General features: G+C 44.9%; 1 protein-coding gene across 2 annotated transcripts in view; it reads right to left on the bottom strand.

The window, feature by feature from the left end:
* Nucleotides 1–15,812, bottom strand: part of LOC132572654 (hyaluronidase-4-like) — a 44,910-nt gene extending 29,098 nt beyond the window's left edge. Inside the window, exon 1 of one of the 2 annotated variants that reach the window (XM_060239965.1) lies at nucleotides 15,727–15,812. In XM_060239965.1, coding sequence (XP_060095948.1) covers nucleotides 15,727–15,761 — 35 coding nt within the window. In that variant the 5' untranslated portion in view covers nucleotides 15,762–15,812. The remainder of the gene's footprint in view (nucleotides 1–15,726) is intronic. The other variant, XM_060239968.1, reaches the window with a different exon arrangement.
* Nucleotides 15,813–16,783: the final 971 nt, after the last annotated feature.

The following is a 16,783-nucleotide window of genomic DNA, read 5'->3' as shown; positions in this document are numbered from 1 at the left end:
AAGCTACACAGACTCCAAAGGTTTTCTATGGGAGAAGATTGGGGCTCTGTGAGTGTGTGTGCACGCACATGCAGCATTTGAAGTTCTTGAAGAAACTGGAGTGGTCTCCAAAGGGCTAATCTTAGGTTGATTTTCCACAAATGCAATCTCCTTTAAATAGTCAGCAATCCTCCACTTGCTAAACAAATAATACACTCAACCTCATATACTTCAGCTACCAGATCTGGTCATTTTTAGCACTGTATATAGTTAGGGTTGCCAGCTCTGGGTTAGGAAATACCTGGAGATTTTGGGGTGGAGCCTGAGAAGGGTGGGGTTTGGGGAGGGGAGGGGAGCGACTTCAGTGGGGTGTAATACCATAGAGTCCACCTTCCAAACCAGCACATCTGGGACCTGAGCCACAATTGCACCTACCTTGTCTTCCGATGCCTCAACTCCACTTTAAAAAGCCACTGCGTACTTCCTGATGGCGAATCATTGAAGCACTTCCAGGGCACGTTTTTGGGCCATCTGAATGGCTGGGGTGCCATCAATGTGCCTTCCATGTGCATGGGTGGTGTGACCACTACCTCTGGCTCATGCACAGCCAGTGTCTCTCTCAGCAACTGGCCATGCACTGTCTGTTCACCTCATGTGCCTCGAACTGCACCAGCTTTTTTAATACCAAGAGACCACCATGGCAAGCTGCCCATCTGCTTGCAGCTTTTCTGTATTTTTTAAAATTTATTTATTTATTTATTTATCAAATTTATATCTCGCCCTCCCCTGATGAGTACCTATGACATTTTATTTACTTATTTATTTATTAAAACAAGTATATGTCACCTTTCCTTTTGGTTCAAGGCAGCTTATAGTAATAGTTAAAACATCCCCAACTAAAATCAAAGATAAAAGAGCAAGCCCCAAATCCCTCCCCACCCCCTCTAAAAGACGCCTGCCATTCAACCCCCTTCAAAAGCCCTGGCAAGTAGACAGGCTCCACAGCTCCTCCTGATGATCTCCTAGGAAGAGAATCAAAGCCATGAGAGAAAAGGCCCAGGCTGTGGCCAATGCCAGGCGGGCCACCCTAAGTGGTGGGGTAGCCAACAGATGCCCAACCTAAACTGAAGGTTTAACATCTCAAGGGAGCAACTAGCAAATGTATTCCCAAAGTGTCCGTAATTTGAATTTGGTCAGAGGCATTCATTGTGTATTAACTAATTTAATCAGAAAAATGCACTTCCCTTTGATTAATTTGGCAGAGACATATGCTCTTCATTGGAATAGACACCGCCTGTAGTTTCACCATTACTGTGCACAGACTAGAGAGGAGCTGATGCTTGATAATTGCCTGTTCTGATCTGCAAATTATAGTTCCAAGAAGACAGCATACAGCATTAACATTAGGTCCATTATATACAACACTGAAAGATGAGCTACTATTACTTCACATGCAGGTTCCCTCAAGTCTGAAGAACTGGTTGAAAAACTAGTTTGCAGAGAAGGGTTTTGCTTTTAAATCCACTCACAAAGCCTGGTCTGGACTAATAATAGATTAAATTGAACCTTAAGAAGAAACTCTCAGGCTCCTATCAACTATCTAATTAAACAGGAAAACAAATATACAGTTATTCAAAACAAAACAAAAGTTCCTGAAGAACTTTTCTGAAGCAAACATTTTGAGATGCAAGGCAGAGCCACTCAGCAAGCAAGGGGATAACCAGATTTCATGACTGTCTTTCAGTCAAGAATGACTTCTAACAGACAGCATATACTTACTTGTTTTGGTCATCATTTCAGGGCTGGCCCGTCCATTAGGCAGCACCTAGGGCATGACCCTGGGGGGTGCCAATTTAGGCCCTCCCTCCACCCTTGCCTCCTTGGCAAGGGAAATAGCCGAGCACAGCAGTGCAGTGAAACTCCTGTGCCTCAGAGCATGCACGCCACCCAGCCATTGCCACTCAGCCTCCCGGGTCTGTGCTTCCAGAAGCTGAGCTTCCATGAGGCTGAGCAATGGGCGGTGCGCACAATCTGAGGTGCAGGAGCTGGACTGTGCCATTGCTGTGGTTCTCACCCTTGCCAGGGGCAAGGGTGGGGGGAAGAAAGTTGCAGGGTGAGGGGTGGGACCTCAGATGCCAGATGCCCTGAAGCTGGCCCTGCGTCATTTCAATGTGTGTGTGTACATGTCCATGCTTGTGAGAGAGGCAGAGTGGGGATCACATGTGCAGTTCCTGCTCCCTATCTTTACATATTGATTGGAAAGTATAAAGAAAACCCATGTACATCCAAACCGTATACATGTAAGGTGCATTCACACACACTAAATAATCAATTTTAATGCAATTTGCTATTAGATTTTACTATGTTAAATGGAAAAATCCACTTGCAAACAGTCATAGTGTGAATGCACCTATAGAGAGCTCTCCATGCAACTGGGATCTCGAACATGGCATTGCCTATCAACATGGCACTGCCCCCTATGAATACACTCTTGTATATGTATAGATTCTGTTCAGCCCTTCAAATCAACACCTCGAGGTCAGGAATGGAGGATTCTGCACATCTCATTATCAGGATGGTAAATGGACACACTTTCCTCACATGTGCCTAAGAACAGAGGTTTTGAGCCAATTTACTAATAGCATTTGAAAGTATAGAACCAGGTAGTAGAAGCAGTTCCTTTAGATTAATTAATATGGAGAAGAAAGAAGAATACTTCAAATAAATGACTGGCTACATCGATGGTGTTGTCAGGAAAGATTTGGATATCTGGACCATGGCTTACGCTTTCAAGATGGTGGTCTTCTATCGGGAGATGGTTTGCACCTTACAACAGTAGGGAAAAGGGTGTTTGGTAACAGCCTTGCTAACCTAATAAGGAGGACTTTAAACTAAATTGCATGGGGGAGCAAAGCAATTCAAAGCCTCGTAGGATGTAAATAACTGGAGATAAGACCACTAAAGCTTTGCAGGGAGTGGCACATATGCTAGGTAACATAAACTTGCAGGTATGTATGGAAACAAAACCCTCAGGATGCATAAAACATGGGTTCCAATGTCTCTATACTAATGCTCAGAGTATGGGAAACAAACATTAGGAACTGGAAGTCCTAATACAGGAAGGAGACTATGACATAATAGGCCTTACTGAAACATGGTGGGATGACACTCACAACTGGAATATTAGGATCCAGGGTTACAACTTATTTAAAAGGGATAGACAAATAAGAAAAGGTGAAGGTGTAGCATTATATGAGAAGGAGGTATATACCTGTGAGGAAATACGTGAATCTGAGCATGGCAGCTCAGCTGAAAGTCTCTGGGTAAAAATACAAGGAATAAGAAATAACAGTGATATTATAGTGGGGGTCTGCTATAGACCACCAAGCCAGGCAAAGGATTTGGATGAGATACTCCTACAACAGATTTCAAAGTTCTCCAAGAGAAGGGAGTGATCATGGGAGATTTCAATTACCCAAACATCTGTTGAAAGTCCAATTCTGCTAAAAACGAAAGGTCAAATAGATTCCTGGCTTGTCTTGCTGACAACTTCCTTTTCCAGAAAGTGGAGAAGGAAACAAGGGGATCTGCTATTTTGGACTTGATTCTCACCAACAAAGAAGAATTGGTTGATGAGGTGGAAATAGTGGGCACTGTGGGCAGTAGTGATCATGTGATTTTGGAATTTACCTTCTTAGGGCAGGGGAAAGCTGTATGTAGTCAGATTATAGGTTGGACTTCAGAAAGGAAAACTTTGACAGACTTAGAACTATGCTGGGTAAAATCCCATGGTCACAAATGCTTAAGGTTCAAGAGGAGTGGGAGTTTCTTAAAAGTGAAATATTGAAAGCACAATCCCAGATGATTCCTATGAGAAGAAAAAATGGGAGAAGCCTAAAGAAGTCAAGGTGGCTCCAAAAACAGCTCTCCAAAGACTTAATAAAAAAGACTCATTTAGGAAATGGAAGGTGACCTTATAACCAAGGATGAATATAAACAAATCACCAGTGCTTGTAGAGAAAGGAAAGCTAAAGCTCAATATAAGCTTAGCCTAGCCAAAGATGCTAAAAACAGCAAAAGAGGGTTCTTTCCTTACGTTCAGCATAAGAAAAAGAGCAAGGACATGGTAGGCCCACTGCGAGGGCAGGTAAGTGAAATTGTAACAGGTGGTGAAGAGAGGGCAGAATTGCTCAATTCCTACTTTTCCTCAGTCTTCTCTTCTGAGGGAAACGGTGCTCAACATGGCAAAAACAGAACATAAGGAGGGTATGAAGCTCCAACCTAGGATCAGCATAGGGGTAGTACATAAACACCTAGTTTCTTTAAATGAAACCAAGTCTTCTGGGCCAGATGAACTGTATCCAAGAGTACTAAAAGAGCTTGCAGATGTAATTTCTGAGCCTCTGGCCATTATTTTTGAGAATTCTTGGAGAACAGGTGAGATGCCAGAAGATTGGAGGTGGGTGAATGTTGTCCCCATCTTCAAGAAAGGGGAAAAAGGGAGGATTCAGGTAACTACCAACCTGTCAGCTTGACGTCTATACCTTTTTTGTGCTGTAGTTGCTTAGAAGAAATTGGGGAAACAATGTAGAAGTCTGGGCTTCAGGATGAGACTCTGATCCAGTCTTAAGGAAGATTGCTTGGGATGGCAGAGTGAGGCAGCTTTGTAAACAGCTTTTGGGGGAAAAACAGAGTATAAAAGTATCTAAATAAAAATCAGTAATGGAAGCCAGTTTCTCCAAACTGTTGAACTACTGTGTATGAGGCAGTTCTTGCAAATGTACCTGTCAGACAAGGGTTAGAAAAGGTACCCTTTGGTCTTCCACACAATTCTGACTGACAGGGAAAAGGAGCTCTCCCCTTCTATATATATGGTTACGCCTGGTCTTTGTGCTTTCCTCCCTCCCTCTTTCTCTGTTCTATTGAAAAACAGAACAATAAAAACAGCAGTGATGCTGCTGCTTGGGGCGTGACCCAAAATTGCAAGTCCCAGCTTGACAGCAGTGCCCTAAACGGCAAGGTAACAAAATAGAAAAGCCTTCAAGCAGAGTCAGTTTTAGACCCCTTTGCCTTACCTTCACTGTGAGTCTCTTCTCTTAAGAATCCATGGAATTTCAGATCTGACTAACCCTAGAATTGCATACCTGAAACCACATAATGGAACTCAGTTTTCCCAGCTTCACAACTGGGGGATGGGGTGGTGAACTACTTTCCTCCAGGTGGGACACAGATTATGCACTCACTTAGCTAGACATTGAGCCAGCTCCACTTGTAAGAGCAAAATGGGGGTGCAAGTGCGGGGTCCAGATCCTACCTCCTTTACACAGTGCTATCACGTACCAGGCATGCAGCCTGTTGATCAAACTGTAAGGAACAAGACCTCATAATTTAAGGATAAGACTGATACAGATATTGTATTGTATACTCCATCACTCCTTGGGCAGTCTTGGAGGTGTAATGAACAGCCACATGCTTCATGTTGCCATTGTACTTTCCATGACTGCTGTTGCAGTGGATGTGTTGCAGGAGAACAGTGCCCAGGACTGGGTGTGGTGGTGAGGGGAAGAAGAAGGACACTTTACCAGGGCCTCACATGCTGGAATCTATAAACATGGTCTATTTATGACATTTCAGAAATAAATATATATTTTCTTTCATAATCCTGACTCTCTACCAGGACCTTATTGGTGGTGCATGTGCATAGTGCAATACAGAGAACTGTTCAAGAGTATACTCCGGGAAGAAGTTGAGCCACACACCAGCACCTAGTATAAAAGTAGTGTATTTACAGACTATATACAATACAACTAGTGCAGTGAATAACATTAAACTGAGTGACAAAGTGCTACGCCAGGAACCAACTCTCGACTGAGAGAAATACTGTCTGGCACAGTAGTACTTTTATATACAGCACAGCCAATCAAGGCAGTCCATACAGTTGCTGACTTCAGCAGGTGCTTTCCCCTGGTTACAGTCCAGCCAGAACCGGCTCACTCACAAAGTTGATCTGACCTGACCTGTCAGATACTGTCAATGTAGATCCACCTGCTTCTTCTTGCTTCTGTCATGCTGTGGAAGGAGGACTCAATACACTGACAGACCTACCCTCCACGATTGATACAGTATGCGAGCTGGAAGTCCCTTGGCTATCTTCTGGTCCTATATTGGACTGCTTCAGCGGGCTCTTGCCGGAGGATGTGGACAGGATTCTGGCTGCAATGAAGCCTACCATTTGCCCCCTGGATCCCTTCCATCCTGGCTGGTGAAAGTCTGCTGGGATGGTATTAGGGACTCTCTGGGTGATATTGTCAACTTGTCCCTTTAAACAGGGACCTTCCCAGAGAAACTGAAGGAGGTAGTGTCCACTTTTTAAAAAACCACCATTAGACCCTGGGGTCTTGGCCAACTACCACCCAGTTTCAAATTTACCATTTCTGGGTAAAGTAGAAAGCAGTGGCGGAGCAGTTACAGGTTTTCCTGGATGAGACATCAGCCTTGGACCCATTCCATTCTGACTTTCGCCCAAACCATGGGACAGAGGCTGTTCCAGTCGCTCTCACAGATGACCTAAGATGGCACGTGGATCAAGGCGGGTCAGTGCTGCTGATACTTCTTGATCTGTCAGCAGCATTTGACACAGTAGATTATGACCTTATGACCCACTGCCTCGCCATTGCTGGAGTTCGGGCGGTGGCCTTACAATGGTTTTCCTCCTTTCTCTGGGGACGGGGGACAAAGGGTGGTGCTTGGCAAGCAGACTTCCTTGCAGCATCCACTTATATGTGGAGTGCCGCAGGGAGCCATTCTCCCGCCAATATTATTTAACATCTATATGCGCCCCCTTGCTAAGATTGCCTGAGGTTTTGGGCTGGGTTGCCACCAGTATGCTGATGACACCCAGCTCTATCTGTTGATGAGTGGCCAGTCAGTCACCGCCCCTGACCAGTTGTCCGAGGCATTGGAAGTGTTGCTGGGTGGTTACAACAGAGCCGGCTGAAGCTGAATCCAGCTAAGATGGAGGTCCTGTACCTGAGTCGGGGTGAGGTGGGTATGGGCATCCAGCTCCCAGCTTTGGATGGTGCCACATTGGTGCCAGCCCAACAGATGAAGAGCTTGGGAGTGACTATGGATGCCTCCCTTTTCATGGAGGCCCAGATCACGATGGTTGCCAGGTCTGCCTTTTGTTGTCTTCGGCAGATCAGGCAGCTAGCACCATATCTATTCCCCCAGGACCTGGCTACAATGATCCATGCAATGGTCACTTCCAGAGTAGACTACTGTAACTCGCTATAAGCTGGCTTACCCTTGAGACTGATCCGGAAGCTGCAGAGGATGCTGACTGCACCACCTTTATGGGTGGGCATTCAACCGGCGCTTTGAGTACTGGATCCGCTTCAAGGTTTTAGTTTTAAAGCCTTACACAGTCTGGGACCAACATACCTGTGGGACCGTTCCCTTCCATATATGCCCAGGAGGTCATGACGTTCAGCCTCCCAACATCTGCTGGCCATCCCTGGCCCAAGAGACGCCTGCCTTGCCTCAACTAAGGCCAGGGCTTTTTCATCCTGGCCCCGACCTGGTGGAATCAGCTCCCTACAGAGATCCAGGCCCTACCTGGCTTATTAGCCTTCCGTAGGGCCTGTAAAACAGAGCTGTTCCGCCAGACTTTTAGTTGAGGCTGTGGACTAATATCTGCCATCTCTATGAGATATCATGATGTGAGATGGCCAGGCTGGGCAATATGTGATAATATGGTAAAGTTTTCTGAATGCTGTTGAGTTGTCTGTTTATAAAATGTTTTTATTGCATTTTATTGTTTTATCATATGTTGTACTCCGCCTTGAGCCCTACGGGGAATGGGCAGAATAGAAATATACTAAAATAAATAAATAACTCATAAGATATGCAATGGATATGGGAGGGCAGAGCCTTCATTCCTGCTAGTGGTTGGGCATTTCCTTCCCTGGTCTCTTTCTCTTCCACCCCAGGCAGCTCTGCCAAAAGTACATGCTGAGTGCCCCTCCAGCCCCCCGTTTATACTATGCCTGTCCGCAAAATTGCCAGAGCTGTGCCTTCCAGTGACCTACTTGACAAAAAAAAATGCGTAGAGGAGGGCCTGTCCACCTGTGGCCTGCATTGCCACCTTTGGTCCTTGGCTTTAGTCATTTAAAATAAATAAATAAAGCATTTATACTCTGCCCATCTGCAAAATTGTCACTAAGGATGTTTTGCCTGTAAAATTCTCTCTGTTCCAGGCTCACTGCTGAGGTAAATGAAGATGTAACCCAGGGGTTTAATGCTCCTTGCTCATTTGCTTCTTAAATAGCAGAAGTAACCCCCCACAACACCCACACTTCTGCTTTATATGAGAATAGTATGGACATGTGAAGGATGGTCTGGTCTGGCTTACATCCAGCTCTCTAATTAGCAATGAGTTTTCATCCTGAGCAGGTTAAAACAAAGCATCCCACACACATGGACATGCTTACGAAGAGCAATCTTTGCATCCAATTCAAAGTTTCATTAAAAAAAAAAAAAGGAGTCGGACTCTCACATTCTAGTGTATCACTGAGGAATGAAAATAATAGGATATATTTCTTATATGCAACAGTAGTTGCTTTCACGGTGGAGAATTGGTTGGTTGCAAAGGCAGCCATCCACAGGAGACCCTGCTAATGAGCCTCCTTCTCAGAACTGTTTTGACATCTCTAATTGCGCTGCAAAGCACTTCCAACATACATGGAAGTAAACAAACCACAAAATGCAGTGGAATATCTATTCAAAACTACTTAAAAAAAACCCACAAAGAAGGTGAGGGACCTGAAGCGGATGCAATTAAGATTTCAGGCCAAATTGGTTTCAATCTGTAATAATTCACTTTTTGCAGATCCACCTACATAGCCAAGCCAGGAGTACTGTCAGGCTCCGTTTCATTTTTTGTTCTGGGGTGCAGCTGCCACTAAATCTTAAAATCACATTTAAAAGCTCAAGGCTAATCAGTGGCTTCTTCACTGGGATGTAATAGCATTCTGGAATAATTAAAACTGGCCAATTCTCAGTACCACACAGCAACACTCCCAATGCCTTGAACAACTGGTCAGGGGTAGCGACTGGCTGGTGTACACTTGATTTTTCTTTATATGTGCATTATTTAATTCTCCTGTTACATTCAGTGCCTATACATGTGATTTAAACCACATTTGCCCAGGAAGTGGTCCCTGGTTTTGTTTGTAAAGTGAACGCACATGGACTCTTTCTGTCTTACAAACAGATGAGGGATGTATGTGCATTCACGGTAACATGCAAACAAAGCTACAGAGCCAAACCTTTGGACTATCAGGGTCAGTGATGTCTATTCTAACTGACTGTGGTTCCCCAGGATCCTCAGGAAGATGTCTTTCACATCACCACCTCTCTGACCATTTTAATGGGATGTTCTGGATACTGAACCTGAGTTCTTTGGCATGTTCTCCCACGGAGCCACAGCACCCACTCCCAATGGTTAAGTTAATATGGCTCAAGGATATATTTCAGCAGATGCCCATATAACATTACATTTCTGTTTGAGCCAGATGTTGTATGTGCAGGGTTGCCAACTTAGTGTCCTTACCCACTTTTCCTTTGTGTTCTCTGGTTTGGTCAGTGGTGACCCATTCTGGAACATTCTTAGTGACTATTAGGGAAGCAGCCTCCAGGTAGGATGTGGGAATCCCCTGGAATAACAGCTCAGGGATCAGTTTCCCTGGAGAAAACGGATACTTTGGATAGTTGATTCTATGGCATTGTACCCCACTGAGGTCTCTTTCCTCCTCAGGTCCCACCTCCAAATCTCCAGGAGTTTCCCAACTTGGAGGTGGCAACCATACCCCTATCCCTGCCAGTGACCTGAAGGGGGGGGGGACCTGCCAATTCTAGTGGTTGCTCCAACTCTTTGGAGACCAGTTTGGTGTAGTGGTTAGGAGCACAGACTCAAATCTGGGAGAACTGGGTTTGAATCCCCACTCTTCCACATGCAGCTGTTGGTGTGACCTTGGGTCAGCCATAGTTCTCTCAGAGCTGTTCCTTTCAAGAGCAGTTCTCTGAGAGCTCTCTCAGCCCCACCTACCTCACAGGGTGTCTGTTGTGGGGAGGGGAAGGAGAGTGTAAGCGACTCTAACTGTGAAGGGCAGGGTATAAATCCAATCTCTTCCTCCTCCTCCTGGAAGTGATATCATCACATTGCCAATGTTGTGCACAATATTCTAGGTTTTGGGCAAAACTCTATGGTTTTCTAGCTACAAAACCACAGAGTTTGCCCAAAAAACAGAGCACCATTGTGCAGTGTCCTCAGTGCAATGATGTCACTTCTGAGTGACTGCACCAGGGACACTGCAAGATGATGTCCCTGTTGGGGGGTGGGGTTTCCCCGTTAGCCAGCTTCAGAGCAGTGGATTGGAGCTCCGCAGGCCAGGGGATTCCCTGCCTGGACTGGGACCCAGCAACCTGCAGGAAAGTTCTATAAATGGACAGGGAGTTGGTTATTTTTCCCCCTTTGTGGCTGCGAATATTTCATAAAACGACAAATGTAAGTACATGTGGGAAGAATGGGCGGGGTTGTAAATTCTTTTCTGGAAAGCAGTAATTTTTGTATTTGCAAAGCTGGGGCATTTCTGAACCAAGCTACAGCCAATTTGGAAGGAAGTTCTGTACACATAGTCCCCTCCTTCAGCTTGGTAGTATGAACAAATTCACCAACTGAGTACTCATAACAAATCCCCAGATTTAGGGAGAGAGATCTGAAGATAAACCTGTTCACATGACCTTCTCAGGCATATGCTGTGAACTCATGTAAGGCTCATAATGACTCCAGGAGTTCTGAACCATTCAATACAGCAAGAGATTCAAAACTGGATTCAAAGTTAATGAGACATACATGGAAAGCAACAGTGGTATATGTGGTTTGGGCAACCACATTTCAAGAGTATTGATAATATCAGTGTTGGCTTCCTTTTACTCAAGTTCAGGAATCATTCTGACAAAGCAGTTGTTAAAAGGAAATAACTGAGTTGAAATAGCCTAGAGTTGGAATAGCCTAGAATTAGATCTAGGGGAGCTCTCTCAACCTGGCTAGAGAAACCAGCTCACCTAAGAGCAAGTTTTATTTTCACAAGCAAACCATTTGCAGGAACAAACTCTCCATCCTTTACCAGCAAGACAAAGATAAAACCCTATACCATCAAAGTGATATCCATTCTCATGACTGAAATGTCCACACATTAAATCAACTAAAAATACTGAGCAAAGTATGAATACACAAATCCACTTTGGGGACTTTGCATAATAAAATTCAAATTGACATTCAGGTTCTACCAACTGCTCATGAGTAGACTAGGAAAAATAATCATAACACCTCCTACTGTACTGTCCAGCCCACCAGTTACACCTCTTCCCAAGCCCTGCTCTCTGTTTCTGCTTGTCCAGATGAGACAGAGGACATCAACCAATAAAGCTTTTGCAGTGGTGGCACTTCAGCTTTTTCAGCTTCCCATTGTTAGGTACCTTGAGAAACTTCTAACTTCAGCTTTTGAAGATTCAAAGCTTTATTCTATAATACTAAATCATATATGTTACTCAAGAGATAGACCAGTTTAGAAACTGAAGTAAATGAATAACTCACTTTATTCATATCTGTATGCCATGAATATTTCAAAAACCAAAAATTCTTGCAGGTCCTGAACTCCTTCCACCTTCTGCTGTTCTGCATCACTTCCAAATGTCTCAAAACTTAGCTCCTGGCCAACCTCCCATAGTGTGATGCATAAGAGTCTGGCAGAAAGTCAAGTATCTGCTTTCAGTTTGACCAAAATAGTCATCCTTAACAGTGCTTACTTTCTAAAGCACAGGATTTTAAATGAGCTCAAGCTTGCTTAGAATGTATTTCTTTGGGACTGAAAACCCTTCCCAATTCCATCCATGGAGGTGTGAGGAATGGCATTTTGCACATGCTCAGAGGCACTCATCACATCTCCCATTCCAGGGCTGAGTCTGAAGAGCAGACTACAGTACATTTCTGTAACCTGCTCTGCATGTATCAGCATAAGTTCTTTGGCAATATTTCCCTTTTAGAACTGGAAGAAAGCAAATGATGCCACCATTTGCTTCACTTGCCACAGAATAGATAACAATTACTTTCCTTGACTTGATCCCAAGGAAGATTTCCATGGTCAAAATTGGGGAGAAATTTTTGCTGATAACAGCTCAGGTTAGAATGTACGGTGTATCTGTAACAACCTCTCCTCACAGCTGTAATTTGGTCATGTATTGCAATTGAAACCTCGGTTTCTAAACTGACGGCATTGGCTGGTTGAAGAAAATTTGATTATTTGTATTAATAGGGAGAATTCAAATTTATTTCCTACAAAGACTGGCCATGTTGGAATCAAGCAGGACGTTGGCCTATCTGGATTCACAGAATCTGAAAGGGACTTCCAGAGTCATCTACTTCAACCCCCTGCACAATGCAGGAAATTCACAAGTACATCCCCCTACACACACACACCCAGTGTGACTTCTGCTCCAAGCCCAGAAGATGGCAAAATAAAAACAAAAAACTCTCCAGGATTTCTGGCAAACTGGCCTGGAGAAAAATTGCTGCCTGACCAGAAAGTGGCAAACAGCATTCCTTGGGCATGTAAGGAGGAGCCATGAGAACAAAGCACTGATGCCCTCCCTCTCATGGTCTGCCTAAGCTCATAAAATCAGCATTGCTGTCAAATGGCCATCTAGCCTCTGTTTACAAACCTCCAAGGAAGGAGAGCCCACCACCTCCAAAAGAAGCCTGTTCCACTGAGGAACCACTCTAACTGCCAGGAAGTTCCTCCTAACATTTAGCTGACAACTCTTGATTTAATATCAACCTGTTGGTTCTGGGGCAACAGAAAATAATTCAGCACCCATCCTCTGTATGGCAGCCCTTCAAGTACTTGAAGATGGTGATAACCAATGTATAATAACCATTGCAACAAAGCACAGAGACAGCACCCCCTGGCAGGAATGCTATAAACAGTGGCCTGCCAAAGAGTTTTGCTCTCTATACAGGGCCACTCCTCTAAGTCAGGGGTCTCCAACCCCCGGGTCGTGGCCTGTTAGCAACCGAGCTGTGAGTTGTATAATTATTTCATTATATATTACAATGTAGTAATAATAATAAGACATTAGATTTATATCCTGCCCTCCACTCTGAATCTCAGAGTGGCTCACAATCTCTTTTACCTTCCTCCCTCACAACAGACACCCTGTGAGGTGGCTGGGGCTGAGAAAGCTCTCCCCAGAAGCTGCCCTTTCAAGGACAGCTCTGCGAGAGCTATGGCTGACCCAAGGCCATTCCAGCGGCTGCAAGTGGAGGAGTGGGGAATCAAACGCGGTTTTCCCAGATAAGAGTCTGTACACTTAACCACCACACCAAATACTGAAACCATCTCCCCCAGCTCCCCGGTCCGTGGAAAGTTGTCTTCCACAAAATTGGTGGGAAAAGGTTGGGGACCACTAGTCTAAATGGCCAAGGTGAATCCTTGATAAACTGGCCGTTTTACTGGGTCTAAGAGAATGTGATGGGCACACAGAGATACCAACCTCAAGATGGAGGTCTGGAGTTCTCACCGGGCAGAAATAGCAGCTTTATGACATATGGCTATATGATATCTGCACTGATCTTCTCCCTCTTCTTAAACCCTGCCCCCAAATCTCCAGGAATTTCTCAAGCCAGAGCTGGCAACCCTCTGGTCATGGCTTATGCCTGTCATTCCTTCACAGATTCATGCAACTATCAACCTGATAACTTCATGAAGGTGCTGCCTGTGGCACTGGGGCTGGGCTTGCTCCTAGTGCATCTGACCAAATACTCCCACCTCCCTATTGTTTGCTGGCACACCAATATCTTCTCAGGTCGATGTTGCATTCCCCCCATCACTCCCGCCAAAATGATTGTTCTCTCCTGCCTTTGTGCATTCTTACACAGGATATTTGACCTTTACCAGTAGTCCTAGCTGGCTTCCAGTTGTGAAAAGATGGCCATTTCCATGCCAGTGCCAATCACCTTTGGCACATCCCTGGCAAGTGAAAAGGTTGATTTCATTGTGTGCCAGACAGGTGAGCTGGTCCACTCAGGGCCCAATAAGTACTGGTGGCAAAAGTTGCAATACTTGGCTGGTGAGGGGGACTGTCCTGGAGACAGCTTCCATTGCCTCTTATCTTACAAGAAAAATCATAAGCAGACAATACCGGCCCTCAATAACCACAAATAAAAACTTGATTGGCACTTCTGTTGTATTCCTGCAGGTTATGCAAGGAAGTAAAAGCAACATTCCACTTTTGTGCAAGTTTTTGCATGAACATTTCCTCATTGCATAGTCATTTACACAGATGCAATCAGTATTTTAAGAAAGCACTCTTTAAGGACAGCATGTAATGAACAGGTCAGGAGACACTCAGAAGAGAGTCAATAGAGTTAAGAATGGACTCAAGGACATTATTGAGAACTGGCAAGGCATTTCTTTCAGACTTGCACTTATCCTCACAGGCAGTCAGAATTAGCATTGAACTGCTTCTAGCCTGAGAGGATTGTTCCACAGAGATCCTGGCTTGCCTCTTATATTAAGATTTTACTATATTGTGAGGCACTTTTAACAGATCTCCAAGGAGACATATACATTTCCAGGATCTGTTGCTTTAGAGTCACCTAGTTGATTAGACACTGTGTATACTATCGGCACCTTAGGATATGTCTTTCATCCAGACTGACACATAAACTTCCACCCTTAGGATGTGGGGAAGCACAACAGTTCAGAAGAAGAAGATGATATTGGATTTATATCCTGCCCTATACTCTGAAGCTCAGAGTCGCAGAGCAGTCACAATCTCTTTTACCTTCTACCCCCCACAACAAACACCCTGTGAGGTGGGTGGGGCTGAGAGAGCTATGGCTAACCCAAGGCCATTCCAGCAAGTGCAAGTGGAGGAGTGGGGAATCAAACCCAGTTCTCCCAGACAGGAGTCCACCCACGCACTTCACCACTACACTAAACTGACTGAATTTTTCTCCATGGAATGGAGAGCTTCTTCTAACTACCAATCACACAGAGAAGACAAATGCCCCAGGCTGGGCTAGTTGGTGTTCACAGGAAGGGCAGCAAAGCATCTTTGAGTCTGCAGGTGCAAATCCCAGTTCAACAGGCTGCCCTCTCTTGTCTAGAGCCCTACTGCTTTCCCAGTTCAGAGTCCTAGCAAGCCACTTCCCCTGTGCCACTCCTTGCAGGTAACCCCCCTCCCCAGTTCGGAAGAAAGCATGAGGCGTTCCTAAACCTTACCCAAAATGTCCTACCAGCCTACAAGTGTAAACTGGGAAGAGAAGGTACTCGCAGGGGGGCGGGGGAGAGAGAGAGAGAGAATGCAATATTTGGGAGGCTCAATTGCATGGCAGGTCAAAGAGATGCTAAGAGCTTCCAAAGTGATAGCAAGCTCCCTTTGCACTCTTGGGATCTGCTTCAGAAGCTTCGGATACTCCCTGGAGGAAGGAGCCGGCGGATCTAAATCTCAAACCCCAGAGGAAGCCGCGGTTTTGGGGAGGTCCTCACTCCGCAAACAAAGGACTCATTCTAAAGCTCGGGAGGAGGCAGGGCGGGGATTCGGCTCACAAAACAGATATGAGGAGAAACTCGACTTCCCAAAATCAAAAAAGAAGCCGATCAAGCAACACAGAGAAGAGTTTACCTTTTCCGCCTGCTCATCTCGTCTGATTCAAGCATCCAAAGCTGAGTCGCACCCAGCCCGCTACAGACAAGCCCGGCTCTCCGGTCCTACTTACCTGGCTGGAGGAGAGCCCCGCCCCTCACCTGCTGGCCACGCCCTCTTCCTGGAGTCCGCGCCCCGCACCCCAACCCGCCCGACTCCGAAACCTTTTCGCCTGGTGCACTTCAAGCTTTTGACAACAGGTCGCTGGTTCCTTCCCTGTGACTCAGATCCGGCTGGAAAAGTTTCACAGTCTGTCGTAGGAACGTGCCCTTCCCTTCTTCTCTAGCTAGGCCAAAGGTCTCTCTCTCTCCCCCCCCCCCCCGCGGGGGATGAATGAATGAATGAATGAATGAATGAATGAATGAATGAATGAATGAATGAATGAATGAATTTTTTATTACCGTCATAGACCAATATAAAAATTATAACACATCATGTAAAACCCCTCCTAAAATACATAAAATACAATAAAATACTGAAAACTTTTCCGCACCTATACAGGTCGGGGATAACTAAAATATAATTTAACCAATTTTAAAATCCAGAATCAGTTCAAATTAATATAAAATCCTTTAAATCCAAATATATAAAATCGTTTATAACCTAAAATTCAAACAGATCATACAAAACCTACCATTTCTTGTTTCTTAGTATGGAACTTCACCAGGTAATGGCAGAATTTAGCTATCTGTCTAGAGATAGATGGACTTGCATCCACCAAAAGTTTCTCCAAACACGCCCCATCGGCATCTGCTATTGGTTTGACTACAAACAGGGAAACAAACCTGTCCCTATATGCTTGGTGGAATGGGCATCGAAAAAACATATGAATCTCCCTGCGGGGGATGTTATATGGAGCTCACTCACCACGAGATGGGTTAGGACGATAGAGCAAGGGGACAGCCCTCAAAAATAAGTTGACAGAACGCTTTAGCCCCCCCCCCCCCACAGGGTACTTTTAACAGATATGCTGCAGACTTACATTCAACTGGTCAAAATTCAGAGTATGGGGCACAGGGAGCTTCACCTGTTGAAT

Source organism: Heteronotia binoei, chromosome 5 (genome assembly GCF_032191835.1).
Source record: "Heteronotia binoei isolate CCM8104 ecotype False Entrance Well chromosome 5, APGP_CSIRO_Hbin_v1, whole genome shotgun sequence".
Classification (NCBI taxonomy): Eukaryota; Metazoa; Chordata; class Lepidosauria; order Squamata; family Gekkonidae; genus Heteronotia; species Heteronotia binoei.
Note: the sequence above shows the minus strand (reverse complement) of the source record. Positions and strands in the feature narration are given on the sequence as shown.